The sequence below is a fragment of the Antrostomus carolinensis genome, unplaced genomic scaffold (assembly GCF_000700745.2).
Source record: "Antrostomus carolinensis isolate BGI_N321 unplaced genomic scaffold, ASM70074v2 scaffold14981, whole genome shotgun sequence".
Taxonomy (NCBI): Eukaryota; Metazoa; Chordata; class Aves; order Caprimulgiformes; family Caprimulgidae; genus Antrostomus; species Antrostomus carolinensis.
In genome coordinates this window covers 23,291-41,814 of record NW_010293590.1, presented here as the reverse complement: position 1 = coordinate 41,814, position 18,524 = coordinate 23,291, and the positions used below count along the sequence as shown (strand labels likewise).

Genomic DNA, 18,524 nt, shown 5'->3' with positions numbered 1-18,524 from the left:
GCTACAAATAGAATTATTTGGTTTGGAAGAAAACTGGGAGGATTCAGAAATAAAATGCCTTAATTATTGAAAGATAACGAAGACTGAGAAGCAGTGAAACAAGTGAAGAGGAGATATTACTTGGAATATAGTTTGTCTGCCTCAAAAATTTGGATTAATTAGGGACTAAGGCAAATAAATTATTCTCTGTTACAGAGTATATAACTCCCTCTTAAGAAATGTTCCTTGCAAAACAATCTTGCATGATGAAAACTAACACCATATAGCTACTGTCCAAGAGCAAAGACTTGATAACTAAGAATGTGGAAAACTGTACGCATGTCACAGGATGGTGCGTGCCCAGGAGACTTCATGCTTCAGTGTGTGAACTGTCCTTGTGTGAAGCTGGGGCAAGAATTCCCCGGAGTAGCTTTCCAAGGTCACCTCCGCTGTCTTCCAAAACTGATGGAAATAACAAGCTCTTCCCATGCAAGTAAGTCTCTCTGAAGCTGCTGGTATTGCTCATTGGCAGATGGAATATACTAGACAAATTTTTCTTGCAGTACTTATGGTATACAGTGCTGCAGTCCGTTCTGTTTTGCCAAAGTACACTTGTGGTTCTTGTTGAGGAAATGGTCATCTGCCGTAGGTTTTACTCATGCAGTTGGAAACAGAGTGTAAAAGGAGAGAAAATGAGATGAACATTTTGATGTTGTGATTTAGGACATGTCTGAAAAGTAGCAGTTGCACTGAATGTGCAGTTGTGGTGAAGGTGTTTTTTGCTATCATTTAATTGGCTGTACCCTAACTTAGCAATGTAGTACTGTTATTGAACAGGCACACATCTCTGCAGCACCCAGCTCTATGTATTGGTGAAGTTAAAATAAGATGTAATTGTAAAGAACTTAAATATAAACTTAGACTCCTTTGCTTCCTCTTGAAAGCGTACGGTCTTTGAGAGGGGTTTTAATGTGGCACTTCACTGGATCAGTAGAATGATACAGTTTGGAAGTTCACTTTTATTTTTGCATTGTCTGCAGTAATTAATAATCTATATACTTTCAGGATAATGAAGCTAGTGCTGTGAATGTGATAAAAAGCCAGCTGTATTTCTCTTATCGTCTGAACTGTTCCATTGAGAGAAAAATGTGCCCTAGCAATTGCAGAAACAATTCTCTATTTCCAGTCACTAGTTCTACTGGTTTTTCTATTGCACTTTGCTTTGTTTGGGCTTCCTGTGTGCCAGAAGATGTATAAAGCAAGTACACCAAGGAGTCAAATTCAGAGGGAAAGTCTAATGGGAAGGAATTGGGTGATGCTTGAAAATGCAAATGGAGAATGAGAGAGGAGCTGGAAGCTCTTTTTGAGAGAGAGAGAGATAAAGGGAGCTTTTGAAGAGATAAATTGTTTAAAAAATTACTGCAAGTAAAATGCAGATGCATCTGAAAAATAATGCCAGTTAACTTGAGGATTCATCTTAAACCACTGGTCTTTGTCAGGCTCAGAGAGATGGTATGAAGCAATCTTTCTTATCTAAGGGTAGGTTATACCCATGACAGTAATGAGAGGGTTGGTATTTTGAAAGAGAAAAACATTTGTAATCTTACATAAAAATCTGAGATTGAATGTCTGAGTTATCTTGACAACACTGTGATTTTATACATAAAAAGGGCAAGAGTTTGTGTAAGCATTACAAGTAAAGGAACACCTATTAAACTTTTTTGAGACAGTGGTAAGCTGCATCTGTAAGATAAGATTCCTGACTGAAGAACAAGGAAAACTAAGACAGCAAAGAATTGATTTAAAAATCACTCAGTAATTTAAAAAAAAAAAAAAATCAGTTTGATTTTTCAAACATTCATTTACCAGAGCTAGTATATAGGAAATGAGAAAACAACACAGTTACCCATGTCCTTGCTGTGTATGGTAAATGTACTGATGAGAAGGTGCTGCACAGACCAAAGTCTTGAAGAATCAAGTAGACAGTAGTTCTGTTGATGCTGTCATTATCATTTGCACTTGTGTCCAGTTTCATGGGTAAAACCTATATGGCAGATTACTTCAACTGCAGTAGGATAGCCTGGACTGCAGCGCAGCTTACGGCACGCACTGCAACAGAATTGATCTTGTGTACTCCTGCCAATACGGATGTCACAAATACAGCAAGCAAGTAGGTTTTGCAGATTTTTTAGTAAATATTTACCTTTACTGAAGTTGATAAACATTTTATTTTGATGCTATGTTGCTAAGCTTACTGAGATTTTTCTAGTTGTGCAAAAAAATCTATGATGTCCAGCAATGTGAAGATCTCTGACATGTAAGTGGGGTCAGCAAATAAGCTGAGCCCCCTTGTGCAAGGCAGCTGCTGAACACGTTGGTGTTTGTTCTCAGAGCTGTGGGAAGAGCACTAGGCACACAGCAGACTGCTCTCTACAAATATTTTTGGTCAGCTAAGTGTTTACTTGCAGAAGCTTAAAAAGACCTCTGTTGTTTGTGAATATTGTTTTTCCAACAGTTTTGTTCAAAGCACTTGTGAGCAGTTTTCAGCAAATTGTGCTTCCCTTCCCCTCAGTAAAAATAATATTGAACTTTCTCATAGTTTTTTCTCTTGTAGCTATTCCTTTTGTAACAGGTATAGGCTGCTGCGGTATAGGCTGATATACACTGTGTGGGGGGGAGGAGTCTTCTGTTTGGCCATTAGGTTCATTTCGTAAGTTGATTTAGATTTCAAAATGCAGACATACTTTCACTTCAGTTTTATTAAAAGAATCAAGTGCAGCCTCGTTTAATTTATTACGTTGATCATTTAAAATATGCACCAAAAATCCAGCTGTTTAATCTCTTGCTTTTTATGTATTCAGTGTACAATACTTCTTTAACTTGCAGTATTTTCATTTGAGATAATAAGTTTTTTCTTTAATTTTCAATTTCTTTAGTGGTTATCCTTTTTTTGTAAATTAAGAAATAATGTATTCTTTGAATTGATCCTTTCTTAAGGAGGTATTCTTGGAAATCTCTTCAGTTTGTATTGGATGAAAGAGCAGGGAGTGAAGAGTTACAGGCAAAAGAAAGGAATTTTTGATTGTTAAGCAGAGTGTAATGGGAGCCACAGGTCTGAGAACTTCTGAATACTGGAATCAATTTTTTTTTCCTCTCCTCCAGAGCTCATTTTATACTCTAGTGCCCTTTTTTTAAAAAAAAAAAAAGTTTACTACCTGTTACAAAAAACTCTACTGGTCTTCCATGTTATCTTTTCTTTTAACATTGTTCATTGCATATGTGAATGCTTTGCATTTACTGTACTTCATGTTAGGTTTTAACTGAAAAGCATAGGAGGGGTGAAGAGTGCACAGTCTAGATGTTCAAAATACAGTAAGGGTAAAGGCATCGTGGGGTGAGCACGTTTGATGTCTAGGATTAGTGGGTATAGTAAAAAACCAAACAACAACAAAAAACCACCACAAAAAAAAAAAAGGGAGTGGGCTTTGGTTGATGTTGAGCTGTATTGTAGTAACAGAATCTAGTCTCACAGTTGTTCAGTTTTACTAAATCTACCTAATCTGTTTGGACATACTGCTCAAACGTTGCTCTTAGCATTAGTAATGATTTCTAAGTGCATGAGAACTGTCTTTTCACTTGTCACCGTTCTATGTAAGAAATAGTTATAAAAGGGAACATTAGAGAATAAAGGCACACATACTGCTGTAGCTGTGACCCTACTTGTAAATTGTACTTTGAGGTGACTTTTTATTCTGTAGCAATGCAAGTGGAGAAGTGGAAATAGAAATAACTCTGCCTTGAGAGTAATGCCTCTGATATCGATAACATTGCATAACTTTAGATACTAAAAAGAAACAGATTCAGTCGACCAAATAAGTTTATTCACTGTGGTTTTTGTCAAGGTTAAGAAGTCTGTCTTTCTGCTCTTATCAAAACCTGCTTCTTTTTTTTCTTTGCAGGTCATGGCAACCATAAAGAAAACAGCCCTTTCCTGAACAGTTCAGAAGCTGGCAAGGGAGGTGATTACTATGACAGAAATCTGGCCTTGTTTGAGGTAATTTCTAACTGTTTTTTGTACTTCTAGTGTGATTTCTGATCTTCCAAGATGGGAGGGATCGAGCACATGGTGTTAAGTGGAAGACAGAGCATTGCAAAGGTCCAGGCAGTGGGTTGGTACCTAACTCTCACTATGTGGCAAATCTAAGAACCCTCTGTGTGTTGAGGGGTACGTCCATAAAGTAGCAAAGTACAGTGGTACCAGAGGTGACCTGAATAACTTAAATAGTGAAGCTGTGGCACTGTGGGCTAATCAGTGTGGAAAATTAGTGTGGGCTGATGTACTGTGCTAAGAAAGACCATGGTATGGTATAGCAGAGTGCTAAATCCAGGTACTCAAATTAGCCTGTATTACAGCTGCACTGTATCAGTACTAGCGGTTTCTCCCCCACATGTTTTTTTGTGGGTGTATGTCTGTTGTCCAGGGTACCAGTAGGCAGAGATATCCTGTGTGATGAAAAAGCTCAGATACTATGACCACCTGGGACTGTGAGACAGAGAGTCATGACTCTTTCCATGTGGCAGGAAGGAGAACCAGACTGTCATGCGGGAGGCCAGTTGGAGCCACCCCAAGTCCAAGCAGAATCCTCCTGCACATCCTCACCTCACTGGCACTGCATTAACTGCAGATATATCCTGGCGTGCTAAGACTAAGTTTCTAAAAAATGTTTTTGGAAGCTCAGGTGCTGGGGAGCGGTGCAGAGTGTTTGTATGGCTCTGCAGCTGCTTTCCAGCTGGGCTTCTGAGTGACAGCTTCACAGCGATACTGGCAACATGTACCCAGTGTTTCCCATTCTGGGAATTCGGTGTGAGGCAGCCTGAGCTGGCTCTGCACCCCGCCAGGTTGGCACCTGCAGAGTTCAACTGTGTGGCATAGAGCCTGAACAAGTATAACTGACCTGCTGCTAGATAGGAGCTCACCCTGGGAATGCTACAACCGTATTTTCAGGCAGCGTGCTTGAGCTAAGAAACTTTGAAGCATGCTTCAGCTGTGGTGGCTCCTTCCACCCAGTCATGGCAAATCCGTGATCAGTGTAAACTCGCTTGCAGATCATGAAGAGTTGGCCAGTTAGAGCATGGCTGCTGCTAGTCACAGCCCCTGCCTTTTTCATGAGTAATAAGACAGTACCATAGCAGGGCTGCGGGTCCTTTCTCTACTAAAGAGGAGGAGGAGCAGGTAGCATCCCTAAGGCCATGCTGCTCAACTGAATGGGAAGCTTGTGTTGCCTAAACATCTTTCTGGAAGGAATCATAATAAGGTTTTGAAAGGTGAGAACTGCAGTTGAGATCAGAGGGAGGAATAAGAAAATGTACATTTAGGGTCAGTTTCTGCCATCAGGTACAAAGCACATAATGCTACTGATCTTCCCAGAAACTGTGATGATACATGAAGAAATGACAGAACTCCAGACAGTGAAATCTTTCTTAATTGGTATTTATTTCCTGTATAGAAAGTTGTTTCTCTTTACCATGTATTACTTACTGTGCAATTAGACATGTAAGGCGTTTTAATTTCAAAGAGAAAGGGGAATGGAATTATTTTGGTTTGATTTTTTTTTTCTTTTTTCACCTTGATCTTATTTTCAGAAACAGAGGTTGGATGAGATGAATGTAACAGTGTGAGGCCTTTGTAATGTGGCTTTTGGGATTTTTTATCTAGATCCACATAAATTAGATTACATAGTTTGAGAAATGTAATAAAATTATCAGAGTGCATGTGTGCCTACAATGACCAGAGTTTAATCACCAAATCTCTGATTTATTTGGCAGCTTGACCTTTTAAAAGCATATCTGTTGATGTAAGCTGATATCAGAGATACATGCAAGGCACATGTCTATTTTCTTACAGTCCCAAGGCTCAGATGACTTCTTTGTTGCTATAATTCATGCTTTTCAGCACTTAAGGAGAAGGGTGCAGACCTGTTGGCACCTGTAGCCTTTTCCTGTCAGGTTTGCCCTCCTTTCAGAGAATGAAATCCTTTCATCAGTGGTTGAGACACAATGAAATATCCTGTCATTCCCTGGATGATTTTCCTGGTGTGTTCCCTGGCATGCTAAAGAAGACATGACCCCAGCCACTCTTCATAAATGCTGTGAATTGCAGAAGTTGACTAGTTACCTTCTTCCACAGGAAGAACTTGATATACGACCAAAAGTGTCATCTCTGCTTGGCAAGTTGGTCAACTACACAAATCTTACCCAAGGCGTTAAGGAACATGAAGAAGCAGAAAATACTGATGGCTCAAAGAAGAAAGTATCAAAAGTAAGTAAAGATTCTCTCCATGGCCAGCTGATGAGCGGGATGATGCCCTGTGTGATTTTGGGGGAATTGGACTCCTTTCTGCTTTATCTTAACCTCTCTCAGGAGCCATGATAGTGTTGCAAAGAAATAACATGGAACTCCGTAGGTAACCAGATGTTATCAAAGAATTGAGGCAGTGATTAAGCAGTGATCACAGTAGTGATTAAGCACTGTGCACTACAGTGCAGTTACCTACATTTGGTAGGGGTTTAGATAAGGAGGTCAGGCTTTTAACAGTGAATTAAATAAACAACAAAACAAACACCCCAATTTTTTCCTAGTACTGTTTTTAGCTGCCCAGCAGTATTTGACACATCTCTACAAGCCTGGTAGGTATGACACAAGACTTGTGGGAGACAACACCCTTCTGGAGTGGTGGTTGGAGGTCAGATTGGACAACCTGGGGCAGCTCAAGTGTCATTCTGGTTTAGGCAAGTGAATTCTGCCCCAAAGGATCTGTATTTAGATGGTTAGGCTCATTTAGACTGGCCTGATAATAACTAGGTAGGAGGTGGGGTTTGATTGTTGGTAGTTAGATTTCTATCAGGAGGGCTGTGTTCTAACTGCTGTTCTTAGTGCTCTGGCAGTTAGGCAAGGGTTGCAGTTAGTGCTAAACCCTCAAGCGGTGTGGTTGCATTTTATGGCACTTGCAGGCCCGTCAGTTTACTTGCAAATTTTGTCAAAAGAAAGTTTTTCAAAAGATGAAGATAGCAGTTGAATTCTACAGATTTTATAGCGCTGCCCCATCAAGGTTTGAGCCATTTCAGAAAGAGATGACAGTGATAATGTTGAAGAACAGCACATTGTTCTCAAAGAGAATGCACGTTACCCCATGCAGAACACCGAATTCCAGCTCCCTCACACTCCAGCTCCTTACTCTGCAGGGTTTTACACTGGGATATAACAAAGCTGTTTAGTCAACATGAAGCTTAAAATTCAGTTTTATCGGAGACCGCGTGCACTAAGGTGCTGTAATATTGTGGTTAATACGACATCGTTACAAGGCTGAGTGAAGGTCATCCGGATGCAGTGACTGTGCTCAGGTTCTATAAGCTCACATTAAAAAATAATTTAAACATTTTTTTTAGCTGTTTAGCTGTTTTAACTGTGAATTTCTTTTCTGTGGTACTTGGTGTTACACTAATTGCTGAGTCTGTCCCAAGTTCTTGCCTTCACATTACTAATATGAAATGTCACCTGCCTCTCTGTTTTAGCGTGTTTTTGGTGGGAATCATGTCAGACATTGACTGTTAATATGGTGTTATTGCATAACCTAAAAGAAATCTCAGCTTCCTCCTATCAAAAGCAGCTGGATTGTTACCCTAACAAAGATAGAATGGGGGGGGATACAATAGGTACAGTCCTCACTGTTTTGAGAAAGTTCTGATCACTTTTGCTGTTTATTTCCTTGTTAATTGCTTGACCAGAATACTGGGGTAAGATGCAGTCTAATCTGAAAGCTAGTCAGTCACCTCCCTGTTGGAAAAAGACTTTGGAGAATTGGGTGATGGACCTGTAGTGTAAATTGGTTAAAGCAAGTGCAGTATAGCTTCATAAGGTAAAAATATGGCAAATAACAGGAAACTGAGAAGTTGTTTTAAATCCCTGATAGAGTAACATGTCAGGTTTGGTGTTAATATTTCTACATCTCGGTATGATTTGTGTAAACACTTGTGTATTTTCAAACTGTTTACTGCCATAAAAAAAGATGGTTGTCCTTGTTAAAGCTGTACTTCTGTACTTCTATGGTAAAACATAATACCTGCATTGTCCTGAATTATGCTTTCCCGTGTCCCAAAAATGTGTGTTTGCAGATGTGTTTTTGTAGAATGGCTTGGGTAACCATTACAAAAGTGACAATATCATCCTGTGTTAATATCTCAGTATTTTCTGTGTAAACACTGCAGTTTTCTTAAGTGAATCTTTGCCTAGTATGTCTGTATCTGGGATAAATTACTTCAGCTGCAATATCATAATGGTAGTTTGAATTTCTTCTGCCTTTCTTGCCATAAGCAATATGAAATTTTAAACATCTTGTAGAATATAAGAAGATTGAATATTAACTTGGACAATAATTGTAACTATTAAAACCAAGAAATTCAAAAGCAGTAATTATACAATGCTATGGATTTAAAGTATCCAGAAACTGTGCATGTGGGATTCTTCTACACATTTGTTTTCAATCGCCTTTGAAGTATAAATCAATGCAGTGCTGTTACCTTGTCCTTCCCATGTGAGCATTAGTACTAAAGCTTGAATATCCACCCCAGCACCATAGCAGGTTCTGTTTTTAAGTGCCAGCATCGTTAACTGACTTGTTGCTGAATGCTGTACTGGGTATGCTTAGCAAATACGTACCCAGTCAGTGTGACAAAAGGTAAGCTGCCTGTCCTGATGTGTCACTTACTGGAATTGGCATCTTATAGATAAGAACTGGAGCAAGGAGGATGAGAGCAGACTCTAGATCTGGTATTCAAAAATTGAATGAAGAAAGCAGTCCTTTCAGTAAGTGAATGTATAATTCTCTATCTGAGCAGGTAAGACAAGTCTCGGTGAATACCTTTTTGTGACCTGACACCCCTACCTGCCAAAATGTAGCCATTCAAATGACAAAAAAAAAAAAACAAACCAAAAACAAACCACAAAAAACCCCAAACCAACAAAAAACACATTAAAAAAAGAGACAAGGCAGTTGTGTGCACATGAAGTGTCTGAATTTCTGAGGGGTGGGTATCAAAAAATGAGATCTCGCTTCCAAAGTTTAAGCTTAAAGGCCTATAGAATTATGTGCTTTAGCTTATGGGGATCATTGTTGTCAGCACCTGCTTTCTAGAGTGACAAGACCAAAAGAGATCTTAACATGTCTACAAGCTCTGGAAAATACATTACATGACTATCTCCCTTCTGATCTTTTGGAATAATTGCTGCAGTTTTTGTGGAAGATGCAAATGAAGATCAAAACAATTTCAGTGCAAAACAGCTTAATATGAACATATTCCCCTGTTTCAGCATTCCCATTAAATATTTTTGGTGGTAACATTCTGTGGTAGATACATATTAGTTAAAGCTGACACTACTCCATGTAATAGAGTAGAAATCAGGTTGCTTTTTATCTTTTCTAAGTAGAGTCTTGTATTTAAGCACTTAATAGTTGCAGTGTTATAAAAATATCCCCTCCTCATGATGGAAAAAAATAAATTAACTATTTTAGTTGATGTATCTTTAATAGGGCAGTTCATTTCTGTGCAGCTGTCTGTCCTCATGCTACAGAGCAACCACAAGAGCTGTCATTACTGATCAATGTCCCTGAGCCCTGCAGCCAAGTGCTTTGATAACCCATTACGCTTGCACAATGGAAATAGTGTCCTTCAGACTCAGATCAATATTTATATCAATTATGTGTCTGCAGATGATTAGACTGAACAGAAACATGATCTGCATTACTGAAATTGAGACTGTTTTCGAGATTTTTCTGTCCCTTCTTGGTTGATCTAAAATGTCTGTGTGTTTTATTTCCTTTGTGCAGCTTGGAGTCTTTAATTTTTTTTCACGTGGTAGCTGTTGAGACTGACCATCGTACCCTTCTTATTTCACATTGCATTCTGCTCAGCCCTTCAGCACTGGTTTAGTATCGCCAGTTATAAGATGCTATTAAAAAAGGTCAAGTCACTGTGGATTACTGGTGTAAAATGTTGCTGTGAACAAGCTGGTTTAAGTAGTATTTGTGGATCATTCTTTCATACTATTTTTTTTTATTCCACAGGGTAAGAAAATCCAGAGTAAACTCTTTTGCCTGAGGTACACTTAGCAGTGCTGTGGCTTGGGTTTTGTCTGCAGACATCTCCTAGGCTGCTCTGCTCTGCAGTAGTCTCATAACTATACAACTAATGCACAAGTTCTCTTCCTCTGTGGCTGAAGTTAGCTTGTAACTTGAAATGCATAAGAGGCCACTTAAGAGGGAGGGGGAGAAGGTGATGAACAGTAGAGCAAAGCTGCAGGGGCCACCTAGGGAAGAAGACAGGAAAGGGCTGAGCTAAGGTGAATTCTTATGCAAAAGAAGGAGGTGTTGGGATGTGTGTAAAGGGCAGGCTGAGATCTCACCTGCTTTGATAATGCTTGGAAAACTGGCATGTAGAATATATGACACTTGCTTCTCCTGTGTAGCAGGAGCAGTAGGTTGGGCAGCTTTCTTTTTTCCAGATGCCAGTTTTGACAAACTTTTAGAAACCCACACATCTGATAAATTCACTTGATGCTGGCTGCCAGGTTCAGAGATGTTGTGAAGGGGACTGACAGAAGGATGGTCAGGTAGATGATAAAATTATGTGGAATATCTCTTTATAGAGGCAACTAGTACATTGATGTGACAACGGGAAGCCCTTATGCAGGGCAAAACCTGCACAGTGCCTGGCAACATTATTTAGTCCTTTCTCAGTTAATGTTTATGTGGCTGAAGACACAATGTGAGACACAATGTGAATCAGATAAAGGTGCTTGAATCAAAAGTATCTAAACCTCTCCTTGAGGAAACAGGTACACTATAAAGGATACCCTGAGAAGATCCTCCTCCACTGTAGCATTGGATCAATTCATTTACAAATCCTTACCTTACCCTGACAGGATACTTACGTACAAGTGTCATTTCTGTTCGTATCAGAAGACAGCCATTCCTTTTGTCCTTGTCAGGTTAGTTCTCTCGGATGGTAATTTTTGTACAAATGGCAGATGACATTTTAGAGGGTTTTTTTGTACTATGGAACAGCTGAGTAACAGCTCTCTGGCCTCATCCTGGTAGGTCTCATAGGGTAAGTGCAGTGCAAACCTCCAGCACGTGGTTCTGTTGCCTACTGTACTTCAGGAGGTTCACAGGGATTGAAGTGTGTATGGGGAAAGTCTGATTGATCTGATTTAGCTTTAGTCACACAAGGCATTCAAAGCTGACTTCAAAAAATTCAGTCAGCAGTTCCTGGCATTTCTAACAAAGAACTGTTCATGTTCTTAGGCACAGTTTTCTTTCATCTTTGGCAGGGCAGATTCCACATGCAGATGAGGAAATTCTGAATTGTAACTTGTAATTGCACGTTGAAGCACTAAATTCCTGGGTTGCTTATTTTGACCTGGTGATATTATAACCATTAGATTTTTCTAGGATTTTGTTTTGTGTAATAAAATATACTCTTGACTTACCTTAGGTAACTGAACTTTTCCATAGTGAGAACAAGGCAAGAACAAAGTTTTTAACAGCCGTTGTATCGCTTTAAGAGGAATATATGTGTCTTAAGTACCATTGCTTTTGATTCATGACTAATTTGTCTGTAAGAGTGCATGTTACCTGTTTATTTTTGCATTTAGTTAATGCTATGTGGAGTCCAATTTGAACAGGTGTTGTCACCTCCCTTTTAATATCCTTCTCATTTAGGTGATTGTTCATGGATTTCTTTAAATGCTCTCTACCTGTAATATATTCTGGAATTCAGGTTAGAAAGAAGTATGAAAAGGGATGAGCCTTTAGGAAGTCACACTATTCCCCCTATGTTTCAGCATTCTGTTTAATTTTAAATGAAAAAGAAAACGTCAGAAAGCAGAAGCAATGGAATGTCTTGTCAGGAAACCACAGAGATTTGGGACTCTGACTTGCTGCTAGTGCCAGGTGTGCCGATGCAGGGAACACTTTTGTATTCCTTGAAATAAAACCCTTATTGGTGGCATTTCGATACCGTTGTTTTGGATCTGACTATCTTCTGACAATAACTATTGGGGCAAAGGACAATTCTGCAAGGTACTATGTTGAGTGTCAGTCGTGCAGTTCCTGTGAAGTCACGTAACTAACTTGTATTTTCTTGGTCACTGTCAAAAGTAATTCAGAGACCTTACTCGGGGCCTGCAGCACTCAATGGGTTTCATGCTTGAAACTCTGTGGTTCTACAATAAAACAAATACACCTATGTTCTGCTGTTAGTAGTTGGTGTTAAATACTGAGGATGATTACTCAAATGTGAAGCTGTGATAGGGTCAGCATTTTGCTCGGGAATTCATGGCTTTGGTGTTAAGTTTGCTTCATGTTTTGTGGAAGTCCAGTGCAATAGTCTTTGTGTGTGGATATATTCTATTTCCTAGATTTCTACTACTGAAAAACTGAAGTTTTTGGGTTTTTTGGTTATCTGTGCTTTGAGTAATTCCAGTTAATGAATGTCAATGGACTTTTTTTTTTTCAGTCACCCAGCATGGGCACCCTGATGGGGGTGTATTTACCATGCATGCAGAATATCTTCGGCGTCATTCTCTTCCTTCGGCTGACTTGGATGGTGGGAATGGCTGGAGTTCTTCAGTCCTTCCTGATTGTACTACTTTGCTGCTGTTGTGTAAGTATATAGGTAAAACAATACATACCACATAACCTCTGTGAAACTATTAAGAAACTTGGAAAGGCTGTGTTGTAGGTGCATCTGTAAAGAAAAGCTGGATTTATGGCAGGCACTTCTATGTTTGTAGCCATGTAATTTTTTTTTTCTTTATTTGGCTAGTATTTCTAAACTGGTAAACTATTATCTAGTGTAGATCCAGCCTTTGCTCAGCAAACAGCTGGTTTCTGTGCCTGTCCTGGGTCACAACTGCCTGCTTTGCTGGACGAGCCTTTGTTGGTGTTTCAGCTGCAGATAGAGGGACACCTGCGTTCTTTTATCTTGCTTTGTCTGCAGACACCCATTATTTGACCTGATAACGCAGTGGTCATCTCTCAAGCAAAAGTCTAAACAGCTTGATGATTTTTTTCCTGCTGCCTTTGTTTTCTTTCAGATAATGACCTGTCCAGGCAGAATAAATAGAAATATTGTATTCTATATGCAGTGGCAGCTTTGCTCTATCAAGAAATAAGTTATGTTTTAAAAAATGTTGTTGACACAATTGCTTCCTTTCCCTTGTTTTCCTCAGACTATGCTGACAACCATATCAATGAGTGCTATTGCCACAAATGGTGTTGTTCCAGGTAAGTGTAGTTAGTAAACTTCTCATTTGTGGGGTATTTTTGTGCATTTGTTTTTTTAAAAAAAAGTTGCTATAAGCTGTTAGCTTGGTTTTATTCCAGAGAAATTTGCTTAAGCCAAGATACAAAGCCTGAATTCATCTCTGATATTTCTTCTTAGTATCAGTTAGGCTAAACATTATTTTATTTGGTTTTTAGTTACCCCTGTGCTAACAAAAAGATACTTTAATTGAAGCCCCAAAAAAGCAAATACACGGTGTATAATTTTTGTTATATTCTTGTTGTGAATATTTTACAATTTTTAATAATAAATAAATGGTAATTTTATTCTCATGTTTCTTGTTTCATAGCTGGTGGCTCCTATTTCATGATATCCAGGTCATTAGGCCCAGAGTTTGGTGGAGCTGTAGGGCTGTGCTTTTATTTGGGAACAACATTTGCAGGAGCAATGTATATCCTTGGTGCCATTGAGATTTTATTGGTGAGTAGTACTGGAGTAACCCTGCTTTTAAGACAAATGGCATATAGAGAATGCTGTGGTATTCTTGTCCGTATTCATACACAGATTTACAGGCAGAGATTTACCAGAAAGTCTCCCATTTCTTGGTGTCCAATTCTGTACCACTAGTGCTTCCCTCTGGAAGCTGTGTACTCTGTGGGTATCCAGAACGGAAGTGCTTCTGAAAACATAGATGGAAACATGACTTAATCAGAGACATATGTTCATCAGTGATAAAGTTGGCTCTGTTGCACTAATGAAACAGAACAGGTCGTTATCCCTTGACTTTTCCTATGAACTGAAGATTCTTGGTGAAGACCATGTTGCAAATTGGAAAGTGATTTACATTTCTAGTGTAGGTACAAGATCACCATGGTAATATAGACAGAGTTCTGTTCCTGTGTTCCTTCAGCTTGCTTTCTTCTTGTTTCAGACATATATTGTGCCACAAGCAGCAATTTTTCATCCATCTGGTGCCCATGATGCATCCAGTGCTATGCTAAACAACATGAGGGTGTATGGCACTGTATTCCTCATCCTGATGGCAGTGGTGGTCTTCGTAGGTGTGAAATATGTTAACAAATTTGCTTCCCTCTTCTTGGCCTGTGTAGTAATATCCATACTGTCCATTTATGCTGGAGCTATCAAGTCCATCTTTGATCCACCTGAATTTCCGTGAGTAATATTTCTGGATTGGGGTATAGCTTTGCCTACAGGTTTTGGAAAGTGGGGTTCAATGGAAGTTATTTAAAACTTGTGCCTAATACATTGTCAAAGCTACTTTTTTGCGAATTACTTCAGATTTTTTAGCTGTATATAGTGACAGCAATAGTCTTCCACAAGCAGAGCTCATGGAATAGAAGTTTTAGGCTAAAATGAAAGCATTATTACATTCTTCAAACGTTTCAGTAGAGTGAAGTCTTGTGGTGAGTATACAGATTGATGGAAGCTCACCATCTTCCATGTGATTCTTCTGCTTCCTGCAAAGACAATCCAGTATCTTAACCTACGGCTCTTGAGTTGAAATTTAGCAAGAATTTTGGAGGGTTATTTATGGCAGTCCTCCTCAGGAGCAAGCAATTTGGCCGGTCTGTTTTCCTCAGGCCAGTCAGACATGATGTGATGCCTTCGTGGTTGGAAACTGTGGTGGTGTGATGCAGCTGCTTGCTGAGAAACAGGGCATCTCTCAGGAATGTGGGAGGTGTGACAGCGGGGCCATGCTGAGGCTCCAGTGAAATTTCCCCTTGGTCTGAAAGCAGAGGAGTCTGCCACGTGAGGGGCTCTGCTCTGAACACGACACATGTTCCTTGGCACGTTGGCAGTTAAACATGTCACACGGTTTCTTAAACTCAGAACTGGAGCAGCAGTAATGTGGATACATGTGTTTTACCAGAAATGCAGTGTTGCCTGATGCTGCTGACAAGAGATGAATGGAATGGAAATAGAGGAGTTGAGCCTGCATAATTGTTCACATCCTAAAATGTTGTGACCATAACGAAGTGCTCACAACCCTCAAGTGCTCCCTTTCGATACTTAGGGCCCAATGATTATAATATTTTACAACAGTGGCAGGTTTACAGCAGTAAAAATAAAACAGCATCTGTACCTCCCTCTTATTATCTCTTGGACTGTTCCTGTATGTTCCCCCGTCTTTCTCTTTCTTCCTTGGGCTGTTTTTTTCTGAAGTAACCAGATCATGTATTTATTTTTAATTCTGGAGGGGAAGGCTTCTCTGAAGTTACAGTTCCCAGCCCTGCAGACCCTACAAAAATGGCCCTGTCTCTTCAATTTTCCCAGCTTTAGTGCTTGATGAGACCTGTGAAACAATTAAACTTATTAAAATGAAGGAAACAGTTTTGGTTTTTTGTTTGGTTTTTTTTTTTTTTTTTTTTTTTTTTTTTTTTTTTGCTGTGGGTGTTTTCTGGCACTGGGAAGACAAACTGAATGAACTTTTAGTGGCAGCAAGCTGTTATGTTGTATCACCATGTCTTGTGCAACCACTTTGGAGAAGTGGATTATAAGTTTTCAGTGCTGGAATGAACTGTGTTTATGGTTAGGTGAGACACAACAGGCGCAGGAGGATTTTAGCAATTATCCATGGTATCTTCTGACAAGAAGAACCTTTGCTTATTGCGATTGAAATGTATGTTCCTAATTCTGAAACTAAAATGTCAGGGATTATTTGAGTGCTACTATACAGAAACTGGGATAATGTGATTCCAAATGTCTTGAGATTTTCCAAATATCTAGTAGTTTGAATGCCGGTGTTCTTCAGATCTCTTCCACTCCAGTAGTTCTGTTTAACTGAAAACAAAAATGTTGCCTAATCTTTCCCTCTTATTGTTTAAGGTAAATTTACCAAATTCAATAAATCACACTGATGTAGCTTTTTATACCTCTCCCAAAATTGTTGGAAAAGTAGCTTTATACTTCTGACCCTTTAAGGAGGGGGTGGATTCCATTTTCCCGGTACCATACAACAACACTGGTTTTTGTATTTCCCTTCCAGGATTTGCATGTTGGGTAACAGGACTTTGTCAAGAGATCAGTTTGATGTTTGTGCCAAAACCATAGTTAAGGATAACATTACTGTGGCCTCTAAGCTTTGGGAGCTCTTCTGCCACAGTACAAACTTAACCACCGAGAACTGTGATGAGTATTTCCTAATGAATAACGTCTCTGAGATAGCAGGAATTCCAGGAGCTGCTAGTGGCATTTTAAAAGGTATGCTAGAATTTTTTTTCCCTTGAAGAGGAGATGTGCCAAGCAGTTGAAACGGGTTGAATTGTTCCCTACTGGTTAAGAAAGAGGACTGAAGAAATGAGAAATGTAATTACAGTGAAGAAAATTATCTTCAGTAAAGAAAACCAAGTCTTAAAATCTTTTAAAGAGTAGATAGCACTTTTCTCCTGATACAGTACTTGTCTGCTGTAAAATTGATTAAATTTGCCTTGTACCTGTCATAATTTCAGCAGAAAGTCAACTGTAATATGAACTATACTAACACGAGTAAGTTGTTAAAATTTGTTGAAACTCTGTGTAGCTATGAGTCTCAATTTTAGACAGGTTAAGACTATGTCTTGAAAGATAAGAGTGTTTGTATAAAAATAGTGTACCTCCTTCTTTGCCTGCTCCTGAATATAATGTCATTGAAAAGTGTTCATTATTGAAGTGAACTCCACAGAACAGTTGCTTTGTGCAGGTGCTGAGTGCCTGAGCTTCCCATTTGCACAGGAGCCAGTAGTCTAGTTTCTAAAATGGACTCAGCATTTATTAGTGAAATTTCAAATGCCAACCACATAATTCTGTATTTTTTCCACTGTCTGAAGAACAAATCAGTTTGTATCTAGAAATCTAGTCACTGTTGCTGCTTTGGATTCTCTGAGCTACTATGTGTGGGTATGGTGGTTCATTAAAAATAGTCAATGTATTTCTTGGAGTTAAAATAGGTATAAAGTTAAAAGAATATGACATTTAATGATATTAAAGGATAAAAAGTGCTTAGACTGCTGTAGGCTATTCATACATACTTACTGTTTCTGTTACAGATTTCCTGGAAAGCAAGCAATATACATTTTGTTTCATGTAACTTGGATATGTCTTAATTTGTGTTGATCACTGAATTGCATTTGTAATCTTTGGTTGTAGACCCATTCTATTGAGAACAGGTTTGAACTGAAACATGCTTTTCTTTTCTTTGGTGTGATAACAACATTGAAGACAACTTATGGAGCAATTATTTGGAGAAAGGAGAGATACTGGAGAAAGCACATCACCCATCTGTTGATGTAACAGGCCAGAAGAACAACCTTCATCTCTATGTGCTGTCAGATATAGCTACTTCATTCATGGTGCTGGTTGGCATCTTCTTCCCTTCAGTGACCGGTGAGAATACTGGGACAAGAGGGCATCTTGGGTCTCTGAGCTTTCTTCTCTCCCTGGATCTTACGTCCAAAATGTATTTTCAGGTATCATGGCTGGTTCAAACAGATCAGGGGACCTGAAAGATGCACAGAAATCCATTCCTGTTGGAACAATTCTTGCTATTGTCACCACATCACTAGTCTGTATCCTTTTATAATTAGTAGAGTCCTGGCATGTTGGAAGTGATTCAGAGGAATGACCGTGTATCTGATTTGTGGAACTGCTTTCAAGTGACTAAATTATCAGTGTGAGTATGATTGGTCAGTGGGGAAAAAAAAACCAACAGTCCTTGAGTTGAAGGCATCAGAATTATTATCCTGTTTTGTTTTCCACCCCCCTTTTTATGTTGAGTTTTTTGTTTTTTCTTTTGCATTTCCATTGCTTTTCTTTGCTACGCAGTGGTCTGTAGCTTTTCAGGCTGGTGGAATAGAGGTGTAAATTTTTTTTAGGATGCAGTTGGACCATAAAGATGAGGGAAGGCTTTAAAAAGAGATCATAAATTTCAGTTCCTCTAAAAAAACCCAAACAAATAAAAAAAGCCTTTTGGTTTGAGTGACATTAAGGAGTACAGGCTTTCTTAAACATTTTAGGGCAAGATAAACTGGAGTTAGAAATTGGACTAGGTGTTCCTCAAGTGTGGGTTTTTTTTGGGAGGGAGGAAGGTTTCATGTGTAGAGTCAGCTGCTTACTTGTACCAATGCATTTATGTATTTATTTTGAAGTCAGTGAAACGAGATCATCTTAAATCAGCTTACAGGACTGTAATTTCTTCCCCCTCCCCC

The 18,524-nt window shown here is 39.1% G+C and overlaps 1 protein-coding gene across 2 annotated transcripts in view; it reads left to right on the top strand.

Annotated features, from left to right (window-relative positions):
* Window positions 1-300: 300 nt before the first annotated feature.
* SLC12A4 (solute carrier family 12 member 4) overlaps window positions 301-18,524 on the top strand; it is a 33,872-nt gene continuing 15,648 nt past the window's right edge. For both annotated transcript variants that reach the window (XM_010177340.1, XM_029087301.1), the window contains exons 1-10: window positions 301-472; window positions 3,939-4,033; window positions 6,167-6,298; window positions 12,553-12,699; window positions 13,268-13,322; window positions 13,670-13,800; window positions 14,252-14,493; window positions 16,328-16,542; window positions 17,539-17,703; window positions 17,787-17,885. In XM_010177340.1, coding sequence (XP_010175642.1) covers window positions 301-472; window positions 3,939-4,033; window positions 6,167-6,298; window positions 12,553-12,699; window positions 13,268-13,322; window positions 13,670-13,800; window positions 14,252-14,493; window positions 16,328-16,542; window positions 17,539-17,703; window positions 17,787-17,885 — 1,453 coding nt within the window. The remainder of the gene's footprint in view (window positions 473-3,938; window positions 4,034-6,166; window positions 6,299-12,552; window positions 12,700-13,267; window positions 13,323-13,669; window positions 13,801-14,251; window positions 14,494-16,327; window positions 16,543-17,538; window positions 17,704-17,786; window positions 17,886-18,524) is intronic.